The following is a 19,229-nucleotide window of genomic DNA, read 5'->3' on the forward strand; positions in this document are numbered from 1 at the left end:
AAGCTTCTTACTACTTTTAACCTACATGAAATTGTTTTTATCAACCGAGGATTTTCATCATGGTTAGTTTTGTAAAAAAACCGATGAAACCCATAAAATCGAGACAACGTTTAATGATTTGTGGGCAATAATGTTACGATCATATCCTTTAATGGCTAATGGCTTTTTCATTGAGTTCCCATTATGTGTGGGTGGTCAAATAATGTTATAAATGTCTGCAATTTTATACTGACTGAAGGTATAAAGGCTATATTGTGTATATTGTAAATACTGGCATTCGTGTTTTATCTCATAAAGTGTAACAATTATTTGCATAATTAATTGTAATATTATAATTTTAAAACTCGTACAGTTTTTACATGTTCACAAAATAAGCTAGGTAACAAAACTTTCTTATGCTTATTTATTGTGTTTACAGAAATTTAGATCAACAAATATGTTGCGATATTTTGTATACGCTGCTTCATTTTATTGATAAAATATATTCAGAAAAGAAAAACTTGTTTGACAATGACCAAACGTGTATGCACTCTCACTATAATAATGTATGGTAAAATCCGCGTCTAAAGATAAGGCATTGTGTTTCAACTAAAGATTTTTATTCATTTCAATACTTTAATACTCTCCTGTACTATTGATTCATGAACTTGGCTATGTGATTTTACATGTTAACTGTTATAATAATTGCAACGTACGATAAACATTTGATTTAAGTCTGAAAGAGTTAAATGCTGAATGAAAATTCCCTTATTACTATTCTTTATATAATTGTATTGATTGGCAACACAACGAATGCATTTGTAATATGCGTAGTAAATACACATAAAAAAACTATTTATAATTGTACAAAGACGTCTTAAATGTTCATGTATGTACAAGAACTGTACCGATCTTACTTTTAACAACCACAACACAAACAAAACTACGTATATCAACCTATGTAATTTATTATAATATAATGAGGAATATTTATAGAAATATAGTCTGAGACCTTTAAAATATCAATAAATCAAACTGTATTAAATATGTATGAGCAAGAAAGACCAAAGTTGTATTTGAATTGCGTTCCTAGAATAACGAATGGTTTTATAATTGAGATCCAATAACGACTGTAAAACCAATAGAATTCCGTAACAAAAATGTTCAATTTAATTTAGTTTGAATAACCGATTTTCTCCAGTGTTGTGTACGTGTTTTTGTAGATAAAGCGGTGTAACCAAGAACATAGTTTAGTTTTATATATTCGTTTTTGGTCAGCATGCAATCTATCGAGGATCAAAATTTGTTTGCTAATGAGGATGGTCAAATGAATAATTAATGTAAAAGTGAATTTTGTGCATCATTTTATATAAAATCATGGTGACATTCTGACATTTTCACTTGGTGATAGTGACATTCCCAAATAAGTATTATCTCCCGATAAGTAAAATATTTTTATCTCTAATGAATCCATAAAAACCTAAATGTGTGTTTTATGCCACAAACAATCACAAACAAAAAGAACCTAAAGAATCCACTCCTATCACCATCACAATCAAGTCATATTTTATGGTTGCTTAAATTACATACAAGGTTTGTTTACTATAAAAATAACTTCCTAGTTTTTGGGTTGGTTCTTCGGATAAAATAACTAATTACCTTAAGCATACAAAGGATGTAATCTTGATCTCGGATTTAAGTCACCTTACCTTCTATTATTGTATTCAAGGGGCTTTATTCTTCCAACTTAAGACTCTTTTGAAGCCATAAAATGTAACTTCATAATTAATTTGTAGAGTACCAAAAACTATTTTTGGATAATTGCACTTTCTATTTGTATCCTACTTAATTTAACTATGACCAATTTTGATTATCAAGACCAAGGGTAACAGTAAATTCGGATTTAAAGTAATATTACGAGTGTTCTATGAAAACGAAAAAAAAAACTAAGATCCAAGCTCAAACTAACCTATAACCCCGGAGATTGCCAAATAGAACATCCTGTGTAATATATTGTCAGCAAATAGTGCAGTTTCAATTTCCTTTAGTGTAAATAACTCACACTTGTATAAGCCTAGAGAAATGTTTGTGACGGTGGTGATCGGATGGTCGAACAAGTTGTTTTGTTTAAAGCAAATTAATTTTATCTTTGCAAAATATATAGAATAGTAATAGAAAATTAAAAATATTTATTTTGTATACATTCATCAAGAATGTAGTTAAGTATTCTTCATCAACTGGAAATCTAAATAATAAGGATTCATGATGATCTCTTTTCCTTTTAATAGAATATTTTGAATCTATATAAATCTTAATTTTTAAACATGTAATTGTATACTTACTACTTATCTATTAGTTGAATGTTAAATGTACACGTATGAATGTTCGCTATGTATACAAAATAAACGTAACTAAGATCAATAGTTATTTATATAAGAAATGGGCTATATTTGTAGAATATGTGATTTTCCTAAACATTTTCGTTGCATTGCCATTCTATAAAACTTCACAAATCAGAATTATGCACCCAATACGCTTCCCATGTTTATGAAAGTAAAAGTAAAAGAAAGTTATGAAATATTATAGTTTTGAGGGGCATAATGATTAAATAATAATGTGTAACCATAAATTAATGCATAATGTTATGAATCAATATTTTCGTTTGTTTTAAATACAAACCAATGTAGTGTTGTCTTTGAATAACACAAGAGTCTGGAGGGTACATGTAAAAGTAATAATTATGTCAGTTCAACAGTTTAGGTTTTTTGGGATAGATAGTTTAAATGTATATGACACCTACTTGTTTTTATTTCTTCTGTGTTTTTACACCAGTGGCATTTTTTACGTTTTGAAAGGGAATAGTCAAAACCCTGACCTTGTTACTGTATAAAGTATTTATTTGTGTGTATTTATTTATTTATAGCCGAATGACAAAATGGCATATGGGCCTAGGCCGTTCCCAGAAACGATCTCGCACGGATTCGAACCAGCGACCTTCAGATTTGAAGGCGAGCACTATTACCACTCGGCTACTATTTCAACTTATGTTTTGCAGGTCTAATAAACTTAACTTTTGATCAGGATAAAATATTTTTATATCAAAACAATCAGAATTGTTGTAATAGTTGGTTATCTATTACAATATACTTGTGGTTGTTGCATTGCATCACAGATATACATATTGTAAACCATGCAACGAGCTTAGACCAGATATTTTGTCACGATACACAGAACACGTCCATGAACTAAAACTAATTGCTTATCATTAAACTCTACTTCCATGCACAGACTGTGCTCAGCCTCAATACCATCAGAGTTGTTAGCTTTTTCGGATGAATATTTCATACTCGCTTATTAAGTAGCGATTTGAGACTTTTTAGTATATTAAATGCTGAGATTTTGCTCTAAATACAGGGTTCAAACACGCCAAAGAAAATGCAGATTACTTTATTATTTTACTTTACATTTTAATGTTGCTACTGGTTGTATTGTTTGGCCTAAATTAAAGTAAAAAATAACATTGTTGAAAATTAATTACTAAGCACACTAAATTGAAATGAAATGAAAGGAAATGAAAATCCTTCTTTATTGAGGCGAAGTTAGGACCTCATGGTCCTTTCTTACAGTTAACCTCTAAACCTCTAAATTGTGAGAACACAAACCCAAAAAATGCACACCTAAACCTTAAACTACATTAGTCTATTTAAAACTTGATTCTTCCGTACTATACAGAAATCTAAAAAGCTAATCTGCCAGTTTTCTTCCAATGTAGTGAAACATAATTGTACGTAAAACTACTTAGTACTTATTATAACGTATATAAGTAAACTTAAAGATAAGTAAAGCATTTAAAGTGAAAAACTTTATATTAGATGGCTATATCACCTTTACAGTGTGCTGCAGTAGTTACGTTAGTTTAGTTTATGATAGTGACAAACATGGTAACGGTTACGAAATCTGATATTTTATAAGCTCACGAAATAAATAAGGTAGAGAATCAACGCTAATTGGTGCCATTGTCTCCTTAAAACACAGCACAATGAACAAATTTTGTTTTATTAAATGTCACCTTGTTTTTAGCGAATTTCCCTATAGGGAAGTATAGGGAAGTAGCTATTACCGTAGGTCTCATGGTAAGACTTAGGACCGGGACCGATTTACTTTTTCATTTTGATGTCCCCAGAGGACAAAAACACCACTCGTTCAAATTTTTATATATGTATATATATATATATATATATATATATATATATGTGTCCGTGAACACGATAACTTGAGTAATTTTTATCCGATTTTGATGAAATTTGGTTTGAAGGTGTAAGGCGGGATAAACTTGAATGAGTTCGCGATCCAGCATGATCGGACCATGGGAACAGGGTTTTATGGGGGGTTTATGGGGTAAAAATTGGTTTTTCTCACTTTTGACCCTCAAAACACAAAATTTCCCAATTTGTCTCTAAACCTTCTTAAAGAGCTTAAAACAACAAACAATTCAGTATATCAAAGTGTTTTTGTACGGTTATTGGTTACGGAGAAAACTAAAAAAATGGTAAATTTAAAATTCCCATGTTATTCTTATGGAGAATATTGTAAAATGTTGTAGTTTGCTTGTTTATGGATATCTTTTGATCAAACTTGGCAAATATATTCATTTTATACTAAGCAATAATTATTTTACTTAAAACACACACTTTATTAGTTTCCTTGTAGCAGCAAACCTAGGTACTCGTTAAACCTAATGTTATTTAAATAAATCAATTGAAAATCAATTCAGCCAAATGGAAATTCGCTTAGGCGTCAGGTTTGCTGCGGCGGGGGTATTATTATCATAAGCTAAGCTAGGCTAAACTAAACAAACCAAACCTACTTAATCCTTAACTACCAACCAACCTCAAGGTTTTGAGTTATTCAGACTTAAGAACAAAGAATAATGTAAGTTTACTTTTAGGATGAGTTGCCAGGTTCTTAATGCTATTGAGTTTTCAGCTCGATGCATATTTCACCACTATGTGTGGTATCATCAGGAGCAGATTCAACAGCAACAGTCACACTCAAAGTAATAAATGTGATGTCCTCAGCAACCTACGGCAGCGTGCCATACAAACTCGAACACAATTTGAAGTAATAGTGTGTTTAGCCTCTGGAGACATCAACATGAAGAGCAAATCCATCCCGGGCCTAGGTCTTACTGTGCTACCCACGGTATTAACTCTTTCCCTATTGGGAAATCCGCTAAAAATTACACTGAGTTGAGGAGTAGTACATTTTTGTAGAAGTAAGTATTCCGATTATAAGAATACTGTGGAATATTGTATTTCATTGGTCTTTAACGTTATACGCTTTTTTATCATGCTTAAATCTATTTCCCCTTTCAATATTTAGACCAATATTTCTACTTAATATGGCTCAACAGTAATTTATGCATATAACTTCGTAAACACAACAAAACAGGCCAAATATCTTATTATCTAAATATCTTAATATTTTACCATGATGGAAGTAGTTTAGATAGCTAGCTCACTTATATAAACAATACAAAAATGTTGGTTTCGAAAGTCAGCTAGCCTAAATGAGGCAGTATAACGAGGAATGTTGCCCTAGCATCTTTGGGCAAAAGCATTTTTTATCTAGAATTTTAAATCTTACTAAAAATAGTGCTGTAATATCCCAGGCACTAAATGATAGTTGAGAATAAAATCTGACTGAAATTCAAGACCGCATATTTAAAAACCAAGCTCATGAATACTTTTATGTTCATTATGGTTTTCTATATTTCTTGATGTAAAAGCTACATAGACCAATTAAGGAAAGCAAGTTTTTAAGATGTTTCAACTGGCAAATACCTAACTTCAATAGTTTGCTATTCCCTTCTCAATTCGTTTTAGACAATGAATTTATGGTACCTTTAAAAAAATAGAATGAATTGGATATATAAAAATGAAAATGTACAATGTTTATATTAAAAACTTGCGTCCAAACAAACATTTAGAGTAATAAAAAAATATTTACAATATAAACCGAAGTGTTATTCATATTGTAAATAATTTTCCTTTATATAAATAAAAAGTCGACCCCTATTTAAATAATAACAGAGCCTAATGACAATGAACCTAATGATAATCTGAATGTGCCTTATAGTTAGTCTGTATAGTAATCCATACATAACCATTCCTGCCCAAAAACCGTAAATAGAAGACCAGATTGATTTTATCCACATGAGAGTTTTGGAAATTTTTAATGCAAGTCTTATGTTTTGTTGAGGAAACGTTTCCTGAAGGATTTCAATCACAAGTAAACCTCGTGATTTGACACAATTTGCATAATTTGAGTTTACAGTTATAAACAAAACGAACCAATTAAAAGTTTGCGATTGCATGGCTAACAAGGTACTTTAACTGCTCGAATGACTCCATTACAAAATGCATAGCAGTCATACTTCCTGTTGATTTGTCGTTAGAGTTTTTGGGTGCAAGTTAAAAAAATCATGTCGATTGAAAACTTTTAATTTAATCAATCCATCCCTTAGCTTAAGTATATAGTTTTAATTTTAACTAATTTAAAAATATTTTTCATTTATATTGAATAAGTTATAATTTTATAAATAAAACTGTAATTCCATTATCAAACATTTTACTATACCTGTGTTTGTTGTACAAAAATAATAAAATATGTATACCAAAACTTCCCTTATATTAATTTATACTTTTTAGGGAGAAGAGGGAAATATGTTTACACACACATGGATAAGGTCGAGTTTGTTTACACGGAGAATACCCTGTGTGACACACAGGTCCGAGTGTAGGAGTTTTGCCAACGGGTATTCAGGTAGGAAGGTCCCCATCCGTGAATTCCTCATTATGCGGAGTTTTGCCATCGGTTGTGGGTTGCGCGAGAGGGGGAGGGAGAGAGAGAGAGATTACACGTGACCATGAGGGTGGCTTCCGCTAGGGGTGGACAAACCAGGCAGGATGCTGACTGTGTTCAAAGTATGTAATGCAGTTATGCACCTCTGACTGTGAAAGGAAATGTATTGAATTTTTAACCTAACCTAACCTAACCTAACCTAACCTAACCTAACCCACTGCGACAAACGCATAACTGCCAAGCGTAGACAACCCTGACAATCGCTCTCCCTCCCTCCCTCACACTCTTTCTCCCACCCCCACCGTTGGCAAATCTCCGCACCAAGAGGTGGCCGAAGGCATCCCCCCATCTACCTGACACCCGTTGGCAAAACTCCGGTTCCCCACAGGTCCAATGTATTGGGGTGTCCAGTGTACTACAAAACATTACTAAGCCTCTAGGAGGGACCTTAACGAACACACACTTATACTTCCATTCCATTTCGTTTTGTCATGAGAGCCGAAGCCCCCTGACTGCATACCCGGTACCTATCCTTTAGGACATACCCGGGCCCCATGATGTAGGCCGAAACTTACGCATAAACCTTTAGCACATCATGGGCGGATGACTTAAGGTCATCAGGCTCGCCGGCTGCCGAAGCAGACCCTTCGGAAGGAGGGTTGCCCCTCAATCCTAACCAGGGATTCCGGCTGCTTGTTTAGGCGTCACCCCACCTGGGTTCCACTAGGTCGAGACCTAGAGGTCCATGGTAGAGCGCCCCGACGCATTTAGTGCAAGCAACACTCGGGACCTATCTAATCCCTGACAGGCAGAACCCGCCATCAATAGCCAGGAGGAAGGGGACCGTCAGCACGCTGAGGTTTATGTAATATTACTAACTCTATTAAAATAGCTAATGAAGCTGTCAACCTCAGTATAGTATAATTATTTTATGTTTACGACTGTAGAATAGCCTCATGTTATTGAAACATTAGTATTGACATTTTGTAAATAATTATACTAATGAGGGGTTTCTATTACAACCCTAACTTTATAATAATGATTAGGCATACACAATAATCAATATAGTTTCAAAATAATAAGTGTTAATTTTATGATTCATATTATATTATTTTCCTTTTACAGTTCCGTAATCAGCTGAAGGTTATCTCATGATAAAAACGTGACATAAGTAAAAGTTTGAAATAAGTTTTTACGCTAAATCTACCATAAATATTTTATTTTACATTTGGTCGTGGATAAAAACTCTGGCGTCACAAGCATACTGTATATCATCAAGGATAAATGATTGTCCCATTCATCAAAATGTTTTGAACACTTGCAAATTGGAAAACAATATTTCCAGGGACTATCAATTTTACGTGCTATGGATGATGTTGATTATGTATTTTCACATGTTAATAGCAAATTAATATTAATATCAGTATAATTGTCATATAGGTCAATCCAATACTCCTGTTTAAGGTAAATATATAATTTACAAAAAACAAATATCCCCGCAGATAACTAAAGGGCTTACAGGGGCCCAAAGGTAAGTCCCCTTTTACTATTCGTCCCTCTAATAGACAATAAGCTTTCATAATACACATCAAAAGTAAAAATCTGTAAAGTAGGAAGTATTAAAAGGGAATATTACGGAGGAAACCATTATTGAGAAACAGTGGTGTATCTAGGGGGGCTACTCCCACAACCCCCAGTGTGACCCCCCCCCCCCCTTAGGGTCATCATCTGTTTACGCCTGTGTTAGGATACATACGTTCATCATAATAACTAGATATGTAGGAAGTAGTAGGAGTGCTCACTAGCATCAGCTCACCGTTGACCGTTGATATGATAATTCCGAACATAAAAAATAATCCAGCTTAGACAAATTGACACAACCGTGCCTTGACTTTTAGTAACACCACTATGTCGTTAAGCGGCTTAGGGGTTTCTTGAGAGTATGTATCAACACAAGGGAGACAAATAGGAAAACATGGACTGTTTGTTTCTTCAAAATACATGAGTTGTTTTAAGTGAGTTTTCTTTTACTGCAAGTTAGAAGTTTGATAATTTAAATAGTTTTTTTTAATTTTAACAGTTTTTAGTACCTAATTTATTATGACAGTGGCGTGTGTCGTGTAATCAAATTGAATACAGTTGAAGGGTAAAGGTAGCATGGAAAAAAGTGAATTGCAGTTTTTTTATGTTTGGGTTATTTATCAAAAGAACAATAATGAAGGGTGGCTAGGTCCAGTCTAACTATATGATTTACAATGTATTATAGCAATGAAGAGTTACTGTAAAAGTATTGTTTTTTAATAATATATAGGTAATTTTAACAGGGTCATTCGCCATTCAGCACAACCGGTGCTATTCAACTTATAATCTTTGTTTCCTTACAATGGGTCTAATGGCTTGCACGTCGTTAAGGGTTCTTGAAAGTTAGATGCTTGGAGGTAAACTCAGAAAATTATGTTTCCTTTATCTATTATTTCCATAATTATTTGGTTTTGTTCTTCCAGATGATTGCCAATGCAAGCGATTTCAGCTCAAAGTGTTAATCATGCTGTCCAGAAACAAGCCGTTTTTAGTTCTCTAAACCGTCAGGAAAATCATATTTTTTAGGTAACTTGAAATAGGGAACAGAAAAAAATATATGGCAAATTTTTTAGTTCGTTAGCAATCGTTAAAATCTATAAACACGATTGCGTACCAAAAAGAGCTACTTTCGCTCCTGGTGATGAAAACTGCTTCCTTTACCTAATAATATGGATGACCACAAAACATGTCATACAAGAAGAAATAGTTTTTAGTAAATCCCTTACTAGCTATAATTCACTCTTTGTGACAATGAACAAATTATTAAGCTTTTAATTATTCGTCACAAAATTACTTTGGCAATAAAGTTTAAATGGTTGTGGAAGTATTTATGTCTCAAAATGAAAATCCATTTTTCATTTGACACCTTCAAACGATGTTCGGTTATTCAAGAAGAATGTCATTATTGCCTTGCGTCTGAGACAGTTCAGAAATTCTCCTAGTTCCAATCCACTTAGGTGAAAACAATAATCTTTAATGAAATTTCTTGACGTTAAAAGAAGCCCCCTACGTAAATTCTAAACTCTAACTATTTTATTTTCCGTGACGATGCGCTGATTTGTTTACCATATAAAATAAATACATGTATGAATTGGCCACTAAATAGTCACACCATTTTTACTTTTCTATGTACTCTTAAATGGATTTAAAAGTTCTAGAGGTCGTCAAGTGGACCAAAACTCGACCCAAAAATATGTAATGTAAATATTTCTCTATTTCACCTCAAGCTGTAAAAATAAAACATGAATTAAATTCCATTTTGTAGCCCCTGAACTGCTTAGTATAAACTAAATTAAAATTAAAACATACCTCGTCTTGCAGTTCAAATAAATAGTGTCTTTTTCAATCCACTACATGTTTCGCCATGTTGGCATTTTCAAGTGGTTTACACAGAAACATTGAGACTTGAAACATTATAATATCCGAATTGGACTCGTAAAATTGTAGAAATTTACAAATAAACACAAAACTGTACATACATTTGACACGTACGAACGAAACATTATTATGTAGGCCTACAACACATTGCAACCCGATCACGGCACTGACTGAGACCAAATCTCAGTCAGTGCCGTGATCGGGTTGCAATGTGTTGTAGGCCTACATAAATATGTTTCGTTCGTACGTGTCAAATGTATGTACAGTTTTGTGTTTATTTGTAAATTTATACAATTTGACGAGTCCAATTCGGATATTATAATGTTTCAAGTCTCAATGTTTCTGTGTAAACCACTTGAAAATGCCAACATGGCGAAACATGTAGTGGATTGAAAAAGACACTATTTATTTGAACTGCAAGACGAGGTATGTTTTAATTTTAATTTAGTTTAAAACATGAGTTTGTAATTTAATATATTTTTTTTATTTTCTGTGTATATTTTGTTGTTATTTCATCACCACCATGGCAACCCATAAGGCCCATGTTATTTTTGATTTATTTATAATAATTTTTTGTGCTTATTGTTGGGCCTATTTTACAATTTATGAAGGCATTCTGCACATCTACAGTAAAATATCATCCTAACAGTATGTATAGATTTTCCCCACGATGCACACTAGCTGAGAAAAAAGGTTTTCAAGAAACATGCTTGCCTATTAATATATAGATTCTTTATCCAAAATTTAATTTAATTTTTTAACCGGTTTTAATACACGATATGTTTTACTGCACTTAAATATATATTCTTTTCTCATAAAAAGGGGATATTTAAGCAAACATAGTAATCACTAATACATTTATTGAAAACACGTAATAATCTTATACAAAATATTCAAAGGCACGAGGTGAAAGTTATAAACTAAAGTTTTGACGAATTACTTCTTGCAATCTCACACAATTTGATATTGAATAAAAATAAATAAGACTTACTTATTTGGTCACATACCATCTGGAAAACAGTAAAAAGGTAAGAAAGTATGTAAAAAATTCTTATGTACTTAAAAACTAACATAATTTTAAAACCATAATTTCTTACGCCTTTAGATAAATATACCGGTAAATAAAGTTTCTTGACATAAACGTTTTCTTAAGATTTTTGAAAAAAAATATTGATTTTAATAAACATTTATTATTTTATAACTATATTCTTCTCCACTAACATTAGAGGTACCCCTTTGTTTTTAAATGAATAATCCTAACAAAGGGAGAATATTAACAGATTTATAAAACAAATTTTTTACATCGGTACAAGCTTAACATATTATGTGGGTACTCAACGACCGGCAAAAATGTGATAGCGCGTCGTAAGCCAGTCTTAAAACTGATCAAGACTATAGTAATTTTAACGTGAGTTTTTGCACTGACATGATGATGTCCTATGATTTTGCCAAAGAGGTAGTTGTCTATATTTAGTTAAGTGTAGTTAGAGTCTATCGTGATAATATTTTAAGTTACTTTGGTACAAGACGTTTGGCCAACTAGAAGGAAACATCTGACTGTAATCACATGGTTTGGGATTCTTCGTAACCTGAAGCTACGTTGGTACGGAAGGATTGGTCAGTTAAGTAGACGTATGTCTGTAATTGGATATAGTTAGGGCCTGGCTTGATAGTTCATGAAGTTACGTTGGTTCAGAAGGTTTTGCCAGTTAAGTAGACGTATGTCTGTAATTGGACATAGTTAGGGTCTTGCTTGATAGTTCATGAAGTTACGTTGGTTCAGAAGGTTTGGTCAGTTAAGTAGGCGTATGTCTGTAATTGGATATAGGTAAGATCTGGCTTGATAGTTCATGAAGTTACGTTGGTTCAGAAGGTTTTGTCAGTTAAGTAAACGTATGTCTGTAATTGGACATAGTTAGGGTCTTGCTTGATAGTTCATGAAGTTACGTTGGTTCAGCATGTTTGGTCAGTAGATGTATGTCTGTAATTGGATATAGTTAAGGTATGGCTTGATAGTTCATGAAGTTACGTTGGTTCAGAAGGTTTGGTCAGTTAAGTAAACGTATATCTGTAATTGGATATAGTTAAGGACTGGCTTGATAGTTCATGAAGTTACGTTGGTTCAGAAGGTCTTGTCAGTTAAGTAAACGTATGTCTGTAATTGTATATAGTTAAGGTCTGGCTTGATAGTTCATGACGTTACGTGGTTCAGAAGGTTTGGTCAGTTAAGTAGGCGTATGTCTGTAATTGGATATAGGTAAGATCTGGCTTGATAGTTCATGAAGTTACGTTGGTTCAGAAGGTTTTGTCAGTTAAGTAAAAGTATGTCTGTAATTGGATATAGTTAAGGACTGGCTTGATAGTTCATGAAGTTACGTTTGCTCAGAAGGTTTTGTCAGTTAAGTAGACGTATGTCTGTAATTGGATATAGTTAAGGTCTGGCTTGGTAGTTCATGAAGTTACGTTGGTTCAGCATGTTTGGTCAGTAGATGTATGTCTGTAATTGGGTATAGTGAAGGTCTGGCTTGGTAGTTCATGAAGTTACGTTGGTTCTGAATGTTTGGTCAGTAGATGTATGTCTGTATTTGGGTATAGTAAAGGTTTGGCTTAATAGTTCATTTAGCTACGTTGGTTCAGAATGTTTGTTCAGTTAAGTAGACGTATGTCTGTAATTAGACATAGTTAAGGTCTAGCTTGATAGTTTATGAAGTTACGTTGGTCCAGAAGGATTGACAAACAACGTAAATGCTCGTGTGTAGTAGTTAGATGTAGTTAGTGTATGTAAAAGGGTGGATGCCTAGAGAATGTCAAACTACAGTGACTCTCATTGTATGCTCCTGCACTGACAAGGTAGTGTCCGAAGTTACATCAGTAGATGACGTCCCATCAGTAGCCACTGGGGTAGAAAGTGGCGTTTCCTTTGGAACAGCTGTCAGCAAGCTGTAATAAACTTGTTATATATAATACATGCACTTAAAATATATCAGTAAATTCAATATATTAGACATTAGACACATTGTCCTGCTTTTTTTTTTAATTTTCTCACGTAAGAGATTCTAGGAGAATAGATTCTGCGAAGCTGTTCGATTCAATCGGGTTCATCCCTTAGGGCGAACAAAATTGCCTTGTTTCTGCAAATAAGGAAAGCAAATACGAAAATATTCATTTGGCTCTTTCAGCCTTTTTACATCTAGTTCACTGATTCGTAATTTATATATGTTTACTAAGTTTATCTTTTACTTATGTTTAAAAATTAATTTTAATTAACCAATTAAAGCTCTATATTATTTTTTTTACTATAAAGGATTCATGACATCCTTACATGAACCACAACACATTGGATAGAAAACAGCATTTGCATTTATGTGTCATGATTTTCACTAATATCATCTACATTTCATATAAATATAAATCAAACTTTAAGTTGAAATAAAGTTAAACTGACTATGCCAATTTATTATTAATTGTTTGGTGATTCGAATTTTATAAACAAAATATTTACTAATGATAGGTGGGCTGTATTAAAACTAAAGCATTGATCTTCTTCCACACTTTAATATATTGGTAATGTTTTTGTCTTCCTTTTTGTAAACATATGTTGCTCTATTTTATACAAACCTTTTAATTGGTGATTCAGGAACTATAGTTGGAGGAGGTTTTCCATGTTTGTCTACATCGCCAACTTTGTAGCTAAAATGAAATACTCGCAATTAGTGTAGTTCCCCCCAAACATTTGTCAAGACCCTTTTTACAATATATTTGGAAATACATCTCAATAAATAACCATAACAATACTAGATTGGTTTCATGGTCATGCAATTTAAGATCGGTTGGTGCAGACCTGAAATATTATCCGCTGTCGTAAACAATTCTTAAAACAAACAACAAATAAACTTTCTAGATATTGACATGATTGAAAATAAGTGTTAAACACTATGTAGGCTATCTTTGGTTATCTATCTTAGACAGAATAAATACATGATTTAGGAATAAAATCTGCACTCATATTTCACATTCACCAACATGTTGTGTTGTAATTAATAAATTTTCTTGTGAGAAGATGCAAAGTAGATTCCCTTTGGCGCGGTTCTTCAAAGCTTGTATGTTTGCCTGTGACATGAGCGTAATTAATTATACTCCTTGCTTTAGAAGATTTCGGTATTAACATTTATCAAATAGGTTTAAAATAATTAATGCAACATTTTATTCTGAAAATACTTGGTAATGCATGAGTGTATGATTTGAAACATCCGACTTATTTTTCTTTGTTTATTTCGTTCTTTTTTATTGTTCTTAATTGTTATTAGGAACATGAAATTATTTATAATCTTTTGTAGGCCTTTAAAATATATTTCCTCATTTACTTATATTATATCTTGTACTTTTAATATATGTATATTATAATTATGACTATGTAGCGTTTCCTGTACAGGGTAACTATTGTTCCTTTTTAACCCAATTTGTTATTTAAAATAACCCATTTATTGTAAATATACCTTATGTGGTAAAAATACACTTGTAAAAAGATTTTTAGTACAGATCATCAAGATTTGAAAAAACTTTATAAGAAAATGTACTGTTTGAATCTAGAAAATTAATACAAATCAACGAGAATTTCTTTGTTTCTAAATCAACATCGTACCAAAATAAATATTAATTATTCTCATCAATACATATACAAATAAACTTACAAACCACACACTAAAACTTAATGTATTGGTATGAAATAATGTGGAAATCATACTAAGCCACATGTCTAATGTATATTTTAAAAACAGTACATTTTTTAATACTTCAAAACAAAATAAGAAAAACTATTTTTGCAGCTAAGAATGTTATGGAAATAGCAGAAATATATAGTTACATTAAAAAAGGGTTTTGCTCATGAATCGTAAAGATAAGGTAGAAAAGGCTACCGCTTGAGGGCTTAAAGGCTACAGGCTTACCTAGGACAACAACCAATTAAAGTTCCACCGAATTCTTCACCGTCTTCAAGTGTCTGGGGCAGATGACGATGTAGCGTCTCTGGTAACAGAAGACTTATCAGTCCTCCAGAGACGAGGAGAGCTCCCATGATCAGAAGAGGCAGAATCAGCATTTCCGACCCCTGTGCCGATAATGTTTATATAGAGCATACTTAAAATTTATAGCACCCAAATCTTATAATATATAATTTTGAAAATGTTAAACTTAATTCTCTTGATAAAATTTTAAGTATCTGCTTAGTTAGTGATCAAAAATTATATGTACAATTTAACATGTAGCACATATGTTAAATTTGTTTACATTTCTGCGGAATATTTTAAAACTAGTTTAGATTTCCGTCTTTCCCACATCCCACCGAAAACACTGTGTGATGTTTCGTTATAGTGGTTGTAGCGTTTCTATCATTTTTAACACTACCAGAAACAAGGAAAGCTCGTTTATAACAGATGCTGGTGAACAATTCATATAGCAATACCATTGGCGGGATGTGCCTTACTCCCTTATACGAGTACTCGTATATGCTGTAAAATAACCATGATTAGATGTTTTTTACGTTGATTTTGTCCGGTTGTACTGTGACCTCCTCTCTGGGTGTAAGTCGACGATTCCGGTGGTTCTGGTCCTAAGATCAACTATCTACGATCTTCAACCAAATTGTGGTCCGGAGAAGTTGTGTACAGTGTTACTGTGACCATAGTATCATAGTATTGTCATAGTTAGTACAATATAAATTTACTATGTTTGTGTTTAACGTTTTCAACCTCAATGTAAGAACCGTGATAATGTTAACAAAGAACAGAGAGATAATCTTGACAATTGTGTTGATTCTCAACAGTAATCCACTAGTAGACAGGATTACATAAACACATCAAGAACCCATGTAAAATAATCTTTGAAAGCCTAACGCAAATCAAGACTACACAGGAAATATGTTAAAATATATGCATTGTAAATCACCCTTATCAAACTATTAGAGGAATGGTGTCGATGCACGGACTTACGAGGTAGTTGACGATGGGTATGAGTACTGGCCCCACCATCCCCGCTACACTGCTAAAACTCATTCCCAACCCTCTGACTACTGTGGGGTAGAGCTCTGATGCCACCAGGGGTAGCACCACATAGGAGGATGAAATACCCATCTTGCCCACACAATACAGGGCTAGAGTCCATGTTGGACCTGTAAGTGTTTAGTAACACATGAATAACACATACCTCACATTACTCCTATCGTCATTATATTGTAAAGTTTAGTTTACTTTAGGAAATTTTCAGGTTTTAGAGTGTTGTACCGGTACATGTTTTTGAGGAGAAAATGTTTAGTTACACAATTGATAGTACACACACAGGGAAACCTACCCTCAAGAAGCTAATTGTTTAGAGATGATGACGTGTAGATGAGTGTCAAATCAAATAAGTGTTAATTGACTATTTCGATAACATTTTTTAAACAAAATTAAGCTGTTATTCTGGCTAAAATAATACTTTGACTCCTAATAGTCGTGGTTCATTGTTTAAGCTCAACTACCAACCCCCGTGTTACAAGGCGATGGCCGTTAGTAAAATATCCGAACTATATAATTACTTTCAAGTTTCATCAAAACTATACTTATAGTATAATACCATTTTACACACATGTTTATCGTTTAGTTAGTACTAAGACAAAACAATTAAATATAATATTAATGCAACACGTATATTTTAATCATATTGTCTATAGTCTATAGTACGTCTAAACCCGAATTAACTGTTTCAAATGCAACAGAAATATCTAACTAACTTTAACCATATGATACAAATAGTCCACAGATACGTTATGATTAACTTCAGGAGGGCAAATTAGCATATTTGACTGTATGAAAGGGGTTTGCTGGAGCGTAAACATTATCAGATTTGACTTACATACCCTGTGTAAATTCCAGTTCATAGACCAGGGGTTGAAGTGCATAAAGCGTATGATGTGTGATATGTAGGGTTATTGCTTTTTTATCAAAATTCGTTATTTGTGAGGTCTAGATGAGTTTACATATTATGACGGATAGTGTATAATAGATTATACAAATAATTAATGCGAACAGCTGGTATACTTTGCAATAAAAACAATTATTTAGTCAGGTTAATAACCTGACAAAACAATTTTGTGACAAACTAAATTAAAATAAGTTATTAATCTGGTATAACTGGAGCAGCGGGCTTGGTTTTCCACACTATTGGGACAAATTCAGTCAACTGGTTTTATTAATCATCGCTCACAATAATGTTTTATGATGTACTTACCTTTACTCTATACGTCTCAAGTGTTGAAAAAAAGCGTTAAAAAGTCTCCTGAAGGGACAAATCACAATAAACTGTGAATAAAACGTCAATAGCAAACGAGTATGTCTTTATTTTGCGTTTTTAAAGCATTGGAACTTGTTAAATGTAGACAGATATCAAAATAGCAAAGGTCATGGGCGTTCTGTTAGTTAGCATCTCAAATACGATGTAAAAAGAACGAGTATCTGGCATATTCAATATTATTTTTATAGGTTGTAACTGCATTGTGATTCTTCGATAAAAAATGCAACTGTTGGAGACACGCCAGCTAGACAAACTTGAATTGGGTAGAAATATGCCAGATAAGTAGTACCATGTTGAGCGATTCACGACACTAGAATAAACAAAACATTTACGCATGTTGTGCTTAGGAAATATAAGCTAAATTTCTTAGTAAATAATTAGATGCTGATTTATTTAACCGAATCTACTACAGCTACTACTTACTCTGCTGAACCAGTAGAGTCCCAAGGCAGGCTAGACCTCCTATAACCATGCTTACACACAAGGTCCATCGTCGACCAGCGCATTCCATGGCTGGCCACAGCACTATGTATGTAGGCAGTTCTACAGCACCGGCCAAGAAGAAGTTGAGGAACTCGTCACCACCCAGAGCTGGTGCGTAGTAGGAAAGGCCAACATATACCGAGGTGTTTGTAAACCTACACAATTGAATTACATAATTTATATTTGGTAAGTGTAAAAAAGATTACGTTCAAAAATATGTAAGAGTTCTTAGTTTTTCTTTCTTCTCATCTAGTAGCTGATGGTTATCATTCCGATACAGTTTCTGCTACGAGAATCAAATTCCTAGTGAAAGAACCCAGATTTTAACAGAGCTGGACTTATGTGTTATATAACATGAATGGACAGTAGAGAATCATACTGGAACCTTTTTACGATTAGATGCATGAATAATACGTTCTACGTCCAAACGAAAAAAAAAATGAATGGAAGAGATCACAAAGAAGCTTTATTTTCCCTAATTTTTTAATCTTCTTTAATTAATTTGTGTTTTTTTAATCCATTTCCATATATTTTATTTTGTTATGTATTTGCTTAGTTTAGTAAATCATATATCATCTAAGGCATTCTGTTGAACAGTTTGTACTGTAAACGAAAATAAAGACATTTTGATTTTATCAAGGCATTCCTAGTCCAACTCAAAACAAAGGGGACGTCAGATGATACCTCTCCCCAAAACATAACCTAAAAAACCTAGAGTCAGTCGAATAACAGTTGTTGCCCCTTTTCACAATTTCTTTACACTCTTTCAGCTTCTAATACATTTATGCAATCTAAACAACTCAATTATATACAAGTATTTTATAAAATTGCCAAAGACTCTTTAGCAACTGACATAAATAGAAGTGATTGCGGATTATTTATTATACTGTATATAACTAACGGAACAAGCAGGTCAAGAAAGATTTCCTACGCTGGCAACTACAAAAGCTTATTATCTGATGATTCCCGAGGCAAAGGGAGTGCTATGTTGTTTTCCAATGGTGAAGATAAAAGAGGGATCAACTTCACCACAGTACTGCTAGCTAGTGCAGAAGAGTGCGGTACACATATACACTAAGCCATGTGATGAATAGGCACGCACAAATTCAGTCAAGTGC

The 19,229-nt window shown here is 33.1% G+C and overlaps 1 protein-coding gene across 1 annotated transcript in view; it reads right to left on the reverse strand.

Annotated features, from left to right (window-relative positions):
- Positions 1–11,154: 11,154 nt before the first annotated feature.
- LOC129004339 (beta-alanine transporter-like) overlaps positions 11,155–19,229 on the reverse strand; it is a 31,395-nt gene continuing 23,320 nt past the window's right edge. The window contains exons 8-12 of the mRNA XM_054432897.1: positions 18,052–18,266; positions 16,290–16,468; positions 15,249–15,409; positions 13,921–13,992; positions 11,155–13,242 (exon numbers count right to left, since the gene is read on the reverse strand). Of these exons, the coding sequence (XP_054288872.1) occupies positions 13,110–13,242; positions 13,921–13,992; positions 15,249–15,409; positions 16,290–16,468; positions 18,052–18,266 (760 nt within the window). The 3' untranslated portion in view covers positions 11,155–13,109. The remainder of the gene's footprint in view (positions 13,243–13,920; positions 13,993–15,248; positions 15,410–16,289; positions 16,469–18,051; positions 18,267–19,229) is intronic.

This window comes from Macrosteles quadrilineatus, unplaced genomic scaffold, assembly GCF_028750875.1.
Source record: "Macrosteles quadrilineatus isolate MER2022 unplaced genomic scaffold, UCM_ALF_1.0 Scaffold_9__3_contigs__length_116548681, whole genome shotgun sequence".
Taxonomy (NCBI): Eukaryota; Metazoa; Arthropoda; class Insecta; order Hemiptera; family Cicadellidae; genus Macrosteles; species Macrosteles quadrilineatus.